At 35.3% G+C, this 16187-nt stretch overlaps 1 protein-coding gene across 6 annotated transcripts in view; it reads left to right on the forward strand.

Moving 5' to 3' along the window:
* SLTM (SAFB like transcription modulator) overlaps nucleotides 1–16187 on the forward strand; it is a 53903-nt gene that overhangs the window by 18579 nt on the left and 19137 nt on the right. For 4 of the 6 annotated variants that reach the window (XM_070421780.1, XM_070421797.1, XM_070421826.1 and 1 more), the window contains 4 exons: nucleotides 10899–10926; nucleotides 12239–12707; nucleotides 13315–13364; nucleotides 15938–16056. In XM_070421780.1, the coding sequence (XP_070277881.1) occupies nucleotides 10899–10926; nucleotides 12239–12707; nucleotides 13315–13364; nucleotides 15938–16056 (666 nt within the window). The remainder of the gene's footprint in view (nucleotides 1–10898; nucleotides 10927–12238; nucleotides 12708–13314; nucleotides 13365–15937; nucleotides 16057–16187) is intronic. The other 2 variants (XM_070421789.1, XM_070421816.1) reach the window with 1 other exon arrangement.

A 16187-nucleotide genomic window follows, 5' to 3' on the forward strand; every position in this document is an offset into this window, starting at 1 on the left:
GTATATAAAAGGTACTCAAAGCTGACAGCTGAAATTTCTGTTGCTACAAAGATATTTAGAAGTTATCATAAGGTTTCTACCATTTTCAGGATAAAAATAAAAGCTGTCCATCCTTTCTAGAAAACATAACTCTGATTACCACTCTTGTCAGAAGTCCACACTCTGCTTGATTTTTTGTCACTTTGATATAAAATAAATCATTTAAAAGTACTTATCCCTTTTAAAGTTTTAGTTACATTTTTGTTAATTTTAACACTCCTACTACGATGGGGCTAATATAAAAATAAAAATCTAAACATGTATTTGGGGTGTGTATGTGTATGTTGAAAATGACTGCTTTTCTATTGTGTGTGAAAGTATGTTTTTGGTATATGTGATATACATAGTATACATTTTAAAGCATGACTCACAGAACCTGTAAATAGACATTTATAGTTCATTTTCTGCAGTGTTTGTTTTTTAAAATTATCCTTTGTCTTTTTCCTCATATCAGTATTCAAGAACCCCTTGTTGATATCTCCTCTTTAAATAGTATACTTTCAAATAGTGATAGGGGTTCCCTCTGTTTACTGGATTTAGGAAAAATAGTGATCAATCCTGTTTTTTTCTCACTGTACTACCTACTAGAAGTGGGGCTTATGGTCATGGACAGCTTAGCTGATTGCCTCTGGTCATGCCTTCTTTCCAGCAGTTTTCTTGCCTTTGAAATGCTGGTGAGGCTATGTTTATTGCAATGGGGAGAAACCACATTTCTGGAGAAATGTTTCTGATAATTTAGATAATTCAAGAAGGAAATGTTAGGCCTGTGAAAGTGTATAGACTTGTCCCCCACCCTGTTTCCAAATACGTTCATTTCTGAGTGATAAAGAGCAGATGAGGAAGATATGGAGAGAGTGCCTTTTCTAGATAACTAATTTGCAAAAAGGTGGAGTTGAATTCTTTGTATACTTTGGCAACCAAGGTATACTTCGTATACTTTTAAAATTTCCATCAAGGGCCAGTCCTACAGTTGTGCAGGTTGTGTGTTGTGGTGGCATCATGTCTAAGGGTCCCCATTCACATACTAGCCTATATATTTATTATATCATAGCGGGTGCCTTTTTCTAATTTCACAAATTTTTATGGGCTAGAGATCGCCTTGCTCCCATTCCATCCTGATAATGAAAAAAACTTTATTTCTCATCAGGGGGCAAGTTTTCCTTTACTGTATCAAAAGATAGGGTAGTTACTTCTTCAGAGTTTTCTTGAAGTAAAATGACTTTTTTTTCTTTATAAATAATGTATAGTGAAACATCTAGAAACATAAATGTTCCCGGATTCCATCATGACATGCTTAATGATTACATGAGTATTGTCTTGTGTGCGCATTAAGGAATACTACGTAGAGTGGAGCCATCACCCAGCTTCAGCTATTACCAACTCATGGGCAGTCTTGTTTTATCTGTAGCTTCATTCACTTTCCCTTTCTGTATTATTGAAACAAATCCCACACTTCATATTTTGCTTAAGATTTTTCAGTATGTATCTCTAGAAGGGAACTATTTTATTTTTTATATTATCGCTCCTAATGTAAGATTTTAATTTCATCAAATATAGTTTGTATCCAAATGCTTATCTGTAGTTTTTTAAAAATTAGATTTTGTTTGACTCCAGATGCAAATAAGATGTACACATTGTGATTAATTAAAATAACTTGAATATTCATGGCCTATGGTGCATGGACACAGACAATGGGGAGGTGAGATCCTGGGATGGGGGCAGGGATGGGGAGGTGGGGAGTGGGGGCAGGCTGGAGGGGGTCAATAGGGGAAAAAAGGAGACATATGTAATACTTTCCACAATAAAGAATTGTTAAAAAATAATAAAACATGAACTGTGAAATATTTTTTAAAAAGGAAAAAAATAACTTCAGATCTTTTCATCTTTAGGGTTTTCCTTCCATCTCCCCTCCCCCCACTTTTATTTTTTGAAAAAATTGAGTTTATCCTGTAGAGCAGTGATTCCCAAAGTGGGTGCTACCGCCCCCGGTGGGCGCTGCAGCGATCCAGGGGGGCGGTGATGGCCACAGGTGCATTTGTTATAACTTTTTTTGAATTACCTTTCTATTATGAGTTCAATAAATAGTTTCATAATTTCAAACTTCAATGTTTCTAATTTACACCTTTCTTTACTATATTTTACGGAAAAGGTAGAAACATTAATACATATATCTTTCTGTTTAATTGTTATTAAAATTTTTAAAAAATTAATTTCCAGAGGGCGCTGAGTAATATTTTTTCTGGAAAGGGGGCGGTAGGCCAAATAAGTTTGGGAACCACTGCTGTAGAGTAAGAGTTGGCAAAGTTTTTTTGTGTGTTTTTTTTTTTTTACTTTTTAAAAAAAAATGTATTATATTGATTTTTTACAGAGAGGAAGGGAGAGGGATAGAGAGTTAGAAACATCAATGAGAGAGAAACATCGATCAGCTGCCTCCTGCACACCCCCCACCGGGAACGTGCCCGCAACCAAGGCACATGCCCCTGACCAGAATCGAACCTGGAACTCCTGAGTCCGCAGGCTGACGCTGTATCCACTGAGCCAAACCGGTTAGGGCTGGCAAAGTTTTTTTTAAAGAGCCAGGTAGAAAATATTTTAGCCATTGTAGGTCATATGTTTATGTTACACCTCTTCGACTCTGTTGTGTGAGAGCACCTTAGACTGTAGATAAATGAATGGACATAGCTGTTTCAATAAAAATATTACAAATGAGGCATCTAGTGTAGTTTGCCAACTCCTGTAGATTTTGCTGATTACATTTTTTAAAATATATTTTTATTGATTTTAGAGAGGGAGGGAGAGATAGAAACATCAACGATAAGAGAGAATCATTGATCGGTTGCCTTCTGCAACCCAGGTATGTGCTCTTGACCAAATTTGGGACCCATTAGTCCTCAGGCTGATGCTCTATCCACTGAGCCAAACTGACTATGGCTGATTACATTCTTGTACAGTCATTCCACATATTCCTTTGTCTACTGCATTTCCTGTAAATTGGTTAGTTGGTTATAGGATCAAGAGGCTTGCTATCCAATTCAGGGTGCCCCCTGTCCCTGTCCCCTACCCCCAACACACAGCTACTTCGTAGGTAGTGTATTCTTCCATTTGGATGCACATGTCTGATAGTATCTTTTTGGTGATGGTGCCAGTCGTTGATCCCTACCCCATTGATTAAAATGGTGATCTTCTAATTCTGTCATTTTTTTCCTTATTTAATACCTAGAATGCTTCTAGAAAGAGAAGCTTCTCATCTACTATTTGGTTTCTCAGTGGTACAGTTTACACAGGAAAGCCAGGACATATGCTTGATTCTTTTCCTTTCATTTACTAGTTTTCAGAATAATGAGCTGGTTCACTAGCATCTCCCAACAGTGACTGAGTTTTTTATTTTTCCTTTTTTCTCTCTTTTAGTTTCATTTTGAATTCATTTAAGTACATTTGATGTATTTCAGCTCATTATATTATTAATACTCAAATTGTCCCATCTGTAACTGTGGGTGTGGGGGAGGCATATGTTGAAAGTATATACATACCTCTACAAGTTGGCTCTTGTGTTCTTTCAACATGACACAAATAGTCTAATTGCCTCCTTGCTTTATGGTATGTAATGTTTTAGTTCAGGGGCGGGCAACCTTTTTTGTGAGTGCGTGCCAAAACCAGCAAAAATCTCTGGCTCAAAATTCTTCTGCGTGCCAACCCTAATTTTTTGAGAACATGTTACGCCTACTTGATATCTCTTAAGGTGTACGTATGTGAAGAACCTTGAAGAAATAATAAAATTCATTTGAGCGACAAAAACACAGTATATGATGATGAAAAATACATTTATTTTTTAATGTATACATGTACACTGATAGTCCGACAGAAAACTTTATGACTCCGTTTGATATTATCAGTGGGACTTTTGCTGCTGTATCACTGATGACAGAGATTTTACATCAGGTTTATATTTCGTGACCTTCAGAGATATGCACGAGCCACTACTTTCATCCGTCAGGCTACTCCTATTACGAGACTTAACAAAATTCATCACTGAGAACAAAGATTCACAAGCGTATATGGATGAAACCAAAACACTGGTCGGATCTAGGAAGGCAGGCAGAGTTAAGGCAGAGGCATAGAAATTGCTCTTCCCCTCTCTCGTCAATCCATGTCTATGGACTTTAAGATAACTTGTTATGTAAAATTATTTATTTATCTAAGATGCACCTATACTGAATTTATCTGAAAAATAAAGTCGATAGTAAGAAAACAAATTGTAAATGGAAAATTATAAGAGAGGGTTTCGCGTGCCAGCAAAAGTTACTGGCGTGCCATGTTTGGCACGCGTGCCAGGAGTTGCCCACAACTGTTCTAGTTCCTGCTTTAGACCTAAAATCAGCCATTTTTTTTCTTTGATTTGTAAATGCTATTTTAAGACAGCAGACTCAGGGGGAGGGTTATTCATTGCCTTTTCACTGTACAGTGCAAGAGAATGTGTTTTTTGTTTGTTTTACTTTTAAGGTAAAATAGATTATGAGTTCATAGGGATATTTCTCAGTTAATGACTTCATTTATTTCACAGCACACCCACAACAGTCTTAGAATGATAATACCAATCAATACCAATATGATTATTGAAAATAATTTAAGATTTTTGTCCCCTCCAGTTAGTTCTCTTCTAAGGATGTACTCCTGTAAGAATGAACAAATTACTGTTTTTTTGTACAGTTCTGCTCTATATTGTTATACACCAGCTAATACTTGCTTAGGTTGACTTGTTTTATTTTATTTTCAGTATTTAGGTATTGCTTTTTTAAAATTTTAATCTCATTTTAAAATTATCCAAAGTAAAAGCTATAAGACAAGATATATTCTAAAAAGTCCCCTTCACCCATACCCTTATTGGTAAACTTAAAAGTCATGATTATTATTTGCTTTTAACACCCTAGCCAGTTTTCTCAGTGGGTAGAGCGTTGGCCTGCGGACAGGTCTTAGGTTTGATTCTGGTCAAGAATACATGCCTGGGTTGCAGGCTCAATCCCTGGCCCTGGTTGTGGTATGTGCGGGAGCAGCCAATTGATGTGTCTCTCTCACAGTGATGTTTCTCTTTCTGTGTCTCTCCCCCTCCCTTCCACTCTCTCTCAAAATCAATGGAAAAGTATCCTCTGGTAAGGATTAACAGCAACAAAAAAGTATAAGTAAATAGGCAATATATTTCTATAGAGATGTATTTATTTAAAGCCAATCTTCCGGCTTTAACTTGAAGCTTAAATCTTTAGCCTTTAGGTGTTAGCCTCTAAGCAGTTTGTCATACTAGATAGAATTTAGTGTGTGTGTGTGTGTGTGTACACATATATACACATACATACACATACATACACACACATATATGTATATATATACACATATATACATACATATATACATACATACACATACATATATATACACACACACATATATATATATATTAATCCCACCCCAGGACGTGTTTTTATTGATTTTAGAGTGAGAGGGAGAGAGAGAGAGAAACATCAATAGGTTGCCTTTCATACACATAGAGGATCAAACCTACAACCTGGATATGTGCCCTGACCTGGAATCAAACCCGCAATCCTTTGGTGCACAGGATGATGCTGTAACCAGCTGAACTACACCAGCCAGGGCTTGTATTACTAACTTTAAGATACAGTTACTTTAGAATTTTCTGGAAATTTTTCTCAGAAATGTTTGTATTTGCTAATGCTTTTAATTCTTTAAAATTTCCTGTAGTCTAATCTTCTGTTTTCTATGATCACACCATGTTTATAGGGTGTCCCAAAAAATGTATACACACACTTTGAATAATTAATTATAAAGGCAGTGTTTATTAAAATACATTTCCTTTTCAAAATTGAGCTATCAGGCTGTTAAAGTGGATATACATTTTTGGGGGACACCCTGTATTCCTTTCTCTGTTTGCCTTTGCCCCTTTTTTGGTCATATGAAGTCTATATACCTCTCAAAGGCAGATTTATCTCCATTTCCTCCATAAAGCTTTTTCTAATGCTTTACTTTTTACAAAGAACTTCTTACATCCATTATCTTATTTAATTATATACACCCTATTTAGGTCATAAGCTCTCTCTGTGTTAAAGGTGAAATTCATCTAGATGGATGACAGTACCACAGAGTAAAACTGTTTCAGTGGTAAAGACAAAATACAAGATATTCAGGTTGCATGATGCCTAATCTGGTATTCTTTTCACTAAATAACTCCACACTAGTAAATGTTGTTTTGTGAATTCTGTGGTACTGACACAGTGCAGCAGTTAAACTCTTTACATATATAAAAAGCAGCAGAAAATTCAGTCCCTCCACCTAAAAATAGCAGTGTCTTCACTATATTTATTCAGTAAATTTATTCAATGGCTATTTATTGTGTATTATGTGCCAGGTATTTTATACTTCCCATGATCTTTAGCATATTGCCAGATGGATAGGGTTATTTCGAAGATTTGTTTTAAATCAGCCAAGCTGAATACAGTGTGTATATACAAGTCAGGGGAAAGGAGGCCTTTCAGAAGCAGTCTTCTTACTTAGCACACGATATATATGTGTCACAAGATTAACCTAGGGCGTGGTCGGCAAACTGCGGCTCGCGAGCCACATGCGGCTCTTTGGCCGGTTGAGTGTGGCTCTTCCTAAGCTGTAGGAGTACCCTAATTAAGTTAATAACAGTGTACCTACCTATATAGTTTAAGTTTAAAAAATTTGGCTCTCAAAAGAAATTTCAATTGTTGTACTGTTGATATTTGGCTCTGTTGACTAATGAGTTTGCCGACCACTGACTAGGGCAGTGATGGCGAACCTTTTGAGCTCGGCGTGTCAGCATTTTGAAAAACCCTAACTTAACTCTGGTGCCGTGTCACATATAGAAATTTTTTGATATTTGCAACCATAGTAAAACAAAGACTTATATTTTTGATATTGATTTTATATATTTAAATGCCATTTAACAAAGAAAAATCAGCCAAAAAAATGAGTTCGCTTGTCACATCTGACACGCGTGTCATAGGTTCGCCATCACTGGACTAGGGGAAGGTAACAGAATGGGTAAATAGCAACCACTTTGTTAACTGAAAAATAAGTCTTAGCCTTGTAATCATTGCTCTTAGTGATCATTGTCTCTTAGTAATCATTGCTTCTCCTAGGATGAAAGAAAAAGAAATAGAGAAGCTTTGGGTTTGTATCATGTCTGTACATATATAGCATTTAGACAGGAAAATTTTCCCATTTTCTTTCTTGTATTTCATGGTTTGTTTCTTTTTTTTTTTTTTTAATATATTTTATTGATTTTTTACAGAGAGGAAGGGAGAGAGATAGAGAGTTAGAAACATCGATGAGAGAGAACCATCGATCAGCTGCCTCCTGCACATCTCCTACCGGGAATGTGCCCGCAACCTAGGTACATGCCCTTGACCGGAATCGAACCTGGGACCTTTCAGTCCGCAGGCCGACGCTCTATCCACTGAGCCAAACCGGTTTCGGCATGGTTTGTTTCTTTATTTCAAGGATTTTTAGGCTTTTTAAAAAATATATTTTTATTGATTTCAGAGAGGAAAGGAAAGGGAGAGGGAGATAGAAACATCAATAATGAGAGAGAATCATTCATTGGCTGCCTTCTGCACGCCCACGCCCCCTACTGGGGACTGAGCCCACAACCCGGGCATATGCCCTTGACCAGAATTGAACCTGGGGCCCTTCAGTCTGCAGGCCAACGCTCTATCCACTGAGCCAAACCGGCTAGGGCTTTAGGCTTATTTTTGACTTTTGGTTTAACTTTAGTAGTGCAGTGTTTACTGCACATAACTTCTCAGTAAAATAAATGTGCACTGATGCATGGCTTATCTTTTTTATTAACCCTAGTTGCTTTTGTGCTTCACCCCCATGGTAATTGGTTTTATGTTCTAGAAGCTGGGTAAGAGGCTTCTCCTAGGGACACTTAAGTATATGTAGCAAAGCATTATTTTGAGAAACTAAAGTTATGAAATCTTTCAGAAAGCATGTTGAATAATTAGGATAGATATCTAAAATCTTGGCAGCCAAATAAGGCAAACCTTTCTGGTTGTTTAGCAGCTAGAAGTAAGATTTCTAATTGGTGGGAACCATAGCAGAAAGGGTTTGTTTTTGTTTTTATTTTTTTTACATCACAGTATTTGTTTTTGTTTTTTGTTTTTTTGTTTGTTTGTTTGTTTTAAAATATATTTTATATATTTTTTACAGAGAGGAAGGGAGAGAGATAGAGAGTTAGAAACATCGATGAGAGAGAAACATCGATCAGCCGCCTCCTGCACATCTCCTACTGGGGATGTGCCCGCAACCCAGGTACATGCCCTTGACCGGAATCGAACTCGGGACCCTTCAGTCTGCAGGCTGACGCTCTATCCACTGAGCCAAACCGGTTTCAGCTACATCACAGTATTTGAATTTTATTTTTCAGAATAGCAAATAATTTGGCTGTTTTTTTCCTTGAATCTATCAATATTGATCTTTAAAAGATTAACTTGGAAGTGGTTTGCTATTGGCATCAGAAGTAGATAAAGGAGAGGCAAGTTGCCTGCCTTAGGTTCATTTGTTCTGCTTTGAAGTAAAAGTTAAGGCATTCTAGTTTACTTATTCCTCCGAGATAAATTACTAAAGTCAGAGAGTTTCTAAGAAAAAGATGTATCGATAATTCTAGCATAACTTACCTTTGCTGATATGCCTACCCTTCTACCCAAGTTAAAGTATTTTTCTTTCCTTTCCAAATGTTGCAGATTAGAAATGTAATGATTACAGCTATTTCCAGTACAACAACTTGTTCAAATACAATAATTGAGATTATTAGAACCTAATGTAATATAATAATAGGGTTCACATTATTATCAATAATCAACTTATTTTGAACTATTTTACTTTCTAAACTGTGGCTTAGTTGGTTTGGTGTTTTTAGTTTTCGTCATATTACTTTAGTGTGTAAAACAATTGGTCATTCCTTCATTGGGCACTTGTGGGTTAACTTAAAGTAAAAAATTTATTAAAATGCTTTCTTAGAAATATGGTAGTTATCCAAATGTAATTTTGAGCATATGGTAAAATATTTGCTATTTTAAGGAATACATGCTTTTATATGAATCTGAATTTTTGTTGTAAGATAAACATTTAAAGTTTTGTTTACAGTTAAATGTTGCTGTGAGTCTTCTTTTACTGCTAGGCTATCACTCTAAAGCAGGGGTCCTCAAACTACAGCCCGCGAGCCACATGCAAATATAAATATTGTATTTGTTCCCGTTTTGTTTTTTTACTTCAAAATAAGATATGTGCAGTGTGCGTAGGAATTTGTTCATAGGTTTTTTTTTAAACTATAGTCCGGCCCTCCAACAGTCTGAAGAACAGTGAACTGGCCCCCGGTTTAAAAAGTTTGAGGACCCCTGCTCTAAAGCATGTGAGTGGTTCTTAAATTGTAGTCCCTGCACCAACGGCATCAGCATCACCTGAAAACTTGTTAGAGATGCAAATTCTCAAGCCCCACTCCAGACTTGAATCAGACACTCTGGGGTTGGTACTCGGCAATGTGTAATAAGCCCTTCCAGATACTGGTACAGACTCCAAGTTTGAGAATCACTACCCTAAGGCTTTGTATGTGGTAAATTCACACTGCTTTGACTGAAAGTGACCTACTTCTACACAGGTTTTATTTTTTAAAGCTGTAAATTAAAACATCCCTTAATTTTTTGTATTACTGGGACTATAATGCTTATTACTTTGCTTATTCGTTATGATATTTAACTTGGGGAAATGTAGGTTCTATCTTCGTGTTATTACTTCAGGGAGTTTTGCTGTATTTGCTTGGTGTAAATAAGATTTTTCCCTTTGTGGTATTCCTGTTTTCAAGCTAACACATGCTTAATTTTAGATTAGGTAAAGATCACATATTTTAAAATCACTTATTTAAAAAAAAAGTTACCTTGTTTTGATTACCTATAGCACAAATATTAACTTATTTATTAAATGTAAATTATTAAAGTGGTTGGCCACTGTCTATGTGACAACTATGAATTCTTTTTTTTGTTTGTTTGTTGATCCTCACCAGAGGATATTTTCCCATTGATTTTTAGAGAGAGTGAAAGGAAGGGGGAGAGACAAAAAGAAAACATGGATGTGAGAGAGACATACCAATTGGTTGCCTCCGCATGCGCCCAGACCAGGGCCAGGGATCGAGCCTGCAACCGAGGTACGTGCCTTGACCGAAATCAAACTTGCAGGCCGACCGATGCTCTATCCACTGAACCAAACCAACTAGCGCTATGAATTCATTTTTAACGGATAAGAAGGAATGAATAATTTGAAACTAACTAGTTTTGTAGTCTTCCTTCTTTTATTCTGAGATGCCTAAAAGGGGAGTGTGTTTTTTTGTTTATTTTGTCTGTTAATATACATTTAAGTTCATGAAAGTGTATGTCTTGAGGTTATATTTTCTTGTACTGTTTTGAACAGTGTGCCTTAAGAATGAACTGAGTTACATAAAAAATCAGTTTGTTCTTTTTATTGGCAGCTCTTAATATGAGTAAGATTTGGGTTATATAAACTAGCTGTGAATACTGAAAAATTATCCAGTGCATTATCTAATTTTTGATGGATTTGCCTGTTTTCTTGTCTAAAATCATATATCAGGCATGTGCCACATTTCCTTAAATGGGCTCTTATTTTTATTGGAATATTCTACATCTGTTAGTGATAGGTATCCCTAAATAATATTGTTAAATTATATACCAATTTAAGTTGACTGATTTTGTACTATTACTAAAATCCAGTTTTAAGTGACTTAATTTTACATTTAATTATTCTTTGAATTTCAGGATGGTGAGGAAGAAGAAAATGAGAAAGGTATGTGTGATGCCAAGTAGAGTTTCAAAATTGCTGATATTTAGAAAAACAGTAAATTATATGAAAATAAAGCATTCCTTATTTAAAATATTATTTTTAAATTTATCAATTTAGTAAATTAAGTTAATATTTTGATTTTATTTTTCAATTGGTTTTAATTTTCTTTTCACACTTAAAATATGTTATAACTTAATGGTACATATTAGTTACTGTAGTGGACAATGCCATTTTTTATTTAACCTAATTTTAATTTAAAAATTTCTAGCATACGGTAAGTTGATTATATCCATAAGACTGGCACTGCAGTAACTCATATGTGCTTATTGGAGTTATACCATGTAAACGGATAGTTAATTTTGCACATGTTCCTAAAAATGGTGGGTGACTAAGAGACTGACTTTTTGTTTGTTGCTTAAACAAACTTTCATACAGTCTTCTGACAGTTTTAGTAGTTTAGGAGAGCTGTCTCACCCATTACAATTACAGGGACATTGTGGCAATACATGTGGTCAGTACAAGATTATGGAAGAGTTCTTGGACAGAGGTCAAAGGATCCTACTTTGGAGTAGAAAGGACATGGAACAGGGTTCTTAGCAAGACAAAATAAAAAGCCTAGAAGCAATGATGAAGTAAAGTTACTGACTGAAAGAAAATCTCATGCCTGAAGTCTTTCTCTTTGGGGGAATGCAAGACATCTTTTGAAAATGGTACCTACGGGACTGACTGGACAGGATGAAGACTGGAAATAAACAATTTCCTGAACATAATGGAGCAGGCCATCTTTGGAGCTTTCTGTAGCAGTTTTCCATATGATTCTGGACTACCCAAGAATTAAATAAGAAGAACGAAAAAGATGGGGCCCGAAATACTTTGAAGACTGACTGATATCCTCAGGCTGTGACCTTTCAAGACGTCACCATGGGAGTTCTGAAGGTCACAAGGACTAAATCCCAAGACGATTGGAACATTGAATAACATCTTCACATTCGTCACTATCTCCTGGAGAGGGAAAAAAATCTTCCGTATGCTATTAACTTATAACCAGAAATGAAGAGCTGGTATCCTCAGGATGAAACCATTTTCTCAGTTTTGTTGTTTGGTATCTATATATAGAGATCATTTTTCCCCCATGAAGAATAAGTAATCCTGGGTAAAGGATTGTTATATTAGTTCATACCCTTGTGTTTTTTTCCTAACCTTCCATCAGTGCTAATAACTGGCTTTATATTTTCTAGGTCCTATTCTAGCTTATGAATATGAAATTGTTTAAACTTCTTGTTTTGCCATATTTATTCCTGTTAAATCCTCTTAGATATAGCAGGTTCTGGTGATGGTACACAAGAAGTATCTAAACCTCTTCCTTCAGAAGGGAGCCTAGCTGAGGCTGATCACACAGCTCACGAAGAGATGGAAGCTAATGCGACTGTGAAAGAAGCTGAGGATGACAACATCTCGGTCACAATCCAGGCTGAAGATGCCATCACTCTGGATTTTGATGGTGATGACCTCCTAGAAACAGGTAAAAATGTGAAAATTACAGATTCTGAAGCAAGTAAGCCAAAAGATGGGCAGGACGCCATTGCACAGAGCCCGGAGAAGGAAAGCAAGGATTATGAGATGAATGCGAACCGAAAAGATGGTAAGAAGGAAGACTTCGTGAAGGGTGATCCTGTCGAGAAGGAAGCCAGAGAAAGTACTAAGAAAGCAGAATCTGGAGACAAAGAAAAGGATACTTTGAAGAAAGGGCCCTCGTCTACTGGGGCCTCTGGTCAAGCAAAGAGGTTTGTTTTTCTATGTCAGTTCTTTACGATACTGAATTCCAGCATTCAATAAGATCACTCTACATTAAGGGGGTGGCTTCAAGACCATGTACTGTAATTAGTTCTTATGATCCTGCCTATAATATTTTTGACCGTCATAAGTTACTTAAAAAATTTTTTTCAAGATCTTCATAATATGCAGTGTGTTCTACTGATTGCATTGTCGAATTGTCAGCATATATTTGTTTTTTTGTTGTTTTTTGTTTTTGTTTTTTCAAATTGACAATTTTTTGTGTTTTATTTTTAAAAATCCTTGTGATGATGGTTAATGAACAACTATCAGTCCTAACAACACAAATGAAGTCAAGTCCCAGTCCTGAAATCTGGAGAAGATGGCCATATATCCACTGAATAGAATTGTCAGAAAATCTAGATCTTCAGGCATCTTGGGGAAAATCAGTGCAAGAATCCTAAGGGACTCATTTGTTCAAATAACCTAATCTAGGCCTTTGGAATTGTTAATTTGTATGAATAGTACCAGTTTGAAATATAGCCAATATCAAGCTGTTCGATTTTTGTTTCTCTGTTTTTTGTTTTCAATTTTTTTTCTGGTGATTTGCTTCTTTAGCTCTTCAAAGGAATCTAAAGACAGCAAGACATCATCCAAAGATGACAAAGGTAATGGATTTATTTCTATTTTTTTCAATGGTAAATTGTATATTTTCATTAAGAAAGGAATAATTGCGTCTGGTTTTCTTTGACATTTAGTCCTTGAAATTGATGTACTAAAAATTTTGGATGGCCTTTGTGTAAACTATGGAGTTAGACTACAGCATACTCTCAGTGTGATAGAAGCATTACTTTTTAGTTAATTTGTAAACTAATTTGAGTATGCTAAAAATCTCTTTGGAATGTGTTTTTAACATTGTTTTCAAGTAACTGTATTGAATATTAATATGATAGATATTCCAGTTTTTACGTTATGATTTCAGAAATATTTTATTTCTAGTTGCAGTCATTTGTAACCCCTACACTCCACCACAGCCTTACCCCTGTTCTTTCTAGTAGTAAATGTGCTATAAATTATACTTACAGATATTTGTGGAATATAATATTTAAAAGAAATCAGTCTTTAATATTTGGTTTTATGGTTTTTTTCCCCCCTTTCTTTATTGATTAAGGTATTACATATGTGTCCTTATCTCCCCCATTGCCCGCCCCCTCCTCCCCACACCCCTGCTCATGCCCTTACCCCCCTGGTGTCTGTGTCCATTGGTTATGCTTATATGAATGCATACAAGTCCTTTGGTTGATCTCTCCCCCTAACCCCCACCCTGGTTTTGTTTTTCATTCATCAAATCAGGGCATACTTCTAGTAACATAACTGGTATGCAGTATATTTTAATTCTTCAGAATTTACTTCCTAATTTGACTTATTTGGAATCTTATATAGGAAAATAGTTTTATTTAAAGTCTTGTAAGCTTAAAGGTACAATATTTGATTGCTTTCTGTTACTGGGAAGTCTCTGGTTATCTCAAGGCCATAGCTATATATAGTTTCATCTTGTATATATGCTGACTACATGAAAAATATTTCTGTTTTTTTAAAAGAAATAATATCATTCAGGTAATACAAAATCCTAAAATACCTCTTTTAGTGCCCCCCAAGAGGAGTGGCATATGTCTTATATGGTTTATTTAGTGTATTTTCTTGGCATATTTTAATAGTTAGAAATTTTATGATTGTTTATTAATTTACAATTAATTGCAATACCTATGTCCTTTACAGTTTTGGTTACTAGCTAAGATATAATAAATTTATTGTTATCCTTTAAATTCAGGAGGAATAATCTTGGTTAAATGTTAACTTTCTCCTATTAAAAATGTTTAAATCTGTAATTAGAAAAATATGTGGGCTCACATGTTACTGGTAACAAAAATGATACACAAACTGGTTGACATTTCATAAGATAAAACAGATCCTTTTAATAAATGTGTTCCTTAAGAATAGGAATGCAGCAATCATTCATATTTAAAATATTCAAGTCAGGTAGGTGTATGTTGTCTTCTCATAAGTCTACACTGACTAATTCTCTAACTAAAACTTGTGGCACATAGTCTTTAAAAACATTGAAAATTTTAACTCTTTCTACATATATTAACTTGAAGCTATTAAAATTGTTACTTTTAATTGCTTATATACTTATAGTGGGTAAGAATTAGTTTCCAAATAAAGTCAAATGTATGAAAATTCCCCTTCAATAACAGCACATTTGAAGAAACGCACTGAAGGGTGACTGACTAGGCCTATAGTCTAAGAACTGACATTTGTATGTGTGAAACTGTAATTTGTGTATGGAAATAATACAGAAATCATTCATATAACCGTTTACTATCTAAAGAATGTTAAGGTTTCTGTCTTTATTCTTTTTTTTTATACAAACTTTTTAAAAATATATTTTATTGATTTTTTACAGAGAGGAAGGGAGAGGGATAGAAAGTTAGAAACATCGATGAGAGAGAAACATCGATCAGCTGCCTCCTGCACACCTCCTACTGGGGATGTGCCCGCAACCAAGGTACATGCCCTTGACCAGAATCGAACCTGGGACCCTTCAGTCCGCAGGCCGACGCTCTATCCACTGAGCCAAACTGGTTTCAGCTCTGTCTTTATTCTTGTAATTAATTTGTTTTAGAAGATTTTCTTTGGTTAAGTCTAGAGTTATCCAACTGCATATAATTTCCACTTTCTCTTACTCTTTTTCTAATAAATAATGAAAATGAGATGGTTGGTTAGCCTTTGTTATTAAACATTTAGATTCTTGCTTTGACATTTCCCTCTTGCACCCCCAATTTTTCAGAATCTAAACCCCATAATAAATATAGGTAATTAAGCAGTCTTTCATTCCTAGATATGAAATTTTTTCATATCAACTAGTTTCCTGTTTGCCTGTATTTATATAGTGCAGTGGTAGAGTATAAATTATTACACTTAACAGCAAAAGTCCAAGACCATGTGGTTGATGTTTTTATCCACTTAAAATTCATGTAGTAGAAAGAATGCAGTATTCAGACTTGTTTCCTCACTATGGTTGTATTGCCTATTATTGTGGTTGGTTTTGATAGAGTAAGTTATACTGTCAAAATTAAATGAGAGGGTTTTATAATTTTGAAAGAATGTGGTCCTAATAATTTTGTTTTAAAAAATCCAATTGAGATACTTAACTGTCTGATAATTGAATCTATTCTAGGAAGTACAAGTAGTACTAGTGGGAGCAGTGGAAGCTCAACTAAAAATATCTGGGTTAGTGGACTTTCTTCTAATACCAAAGCTGCTGATTTGAAGAACCTCTTTGGCAAATATGGAAAGGTACATTCTTTTTGCCTTTTTATCCATGTTTCTACTATCTTTATTTGAAACAAGGATTTAGTCAAAATTGTTTCTCTTATTTCTCTTAGGACTGATATAGGCATAATTATTGAGTTCTATGGTAATGGTGA

The sequence above is a fragment of the Myotis yumanensis genome, unplaced genomic scaffold (genome assembly GCF_028538775.1).
Source record: "Myotis yumanensis isolate MYYU_CA2020_CCGP unplaced genomic scaffold, mMyoYum1.0.hap1 SCAF_1, whole genome shotgun sequence".
NCBI lineage: Eukaryota > Metazoa > Chordata > Mammalia > Chiroptera > Vespertilionidae > Myotis > Myotis yumanensis.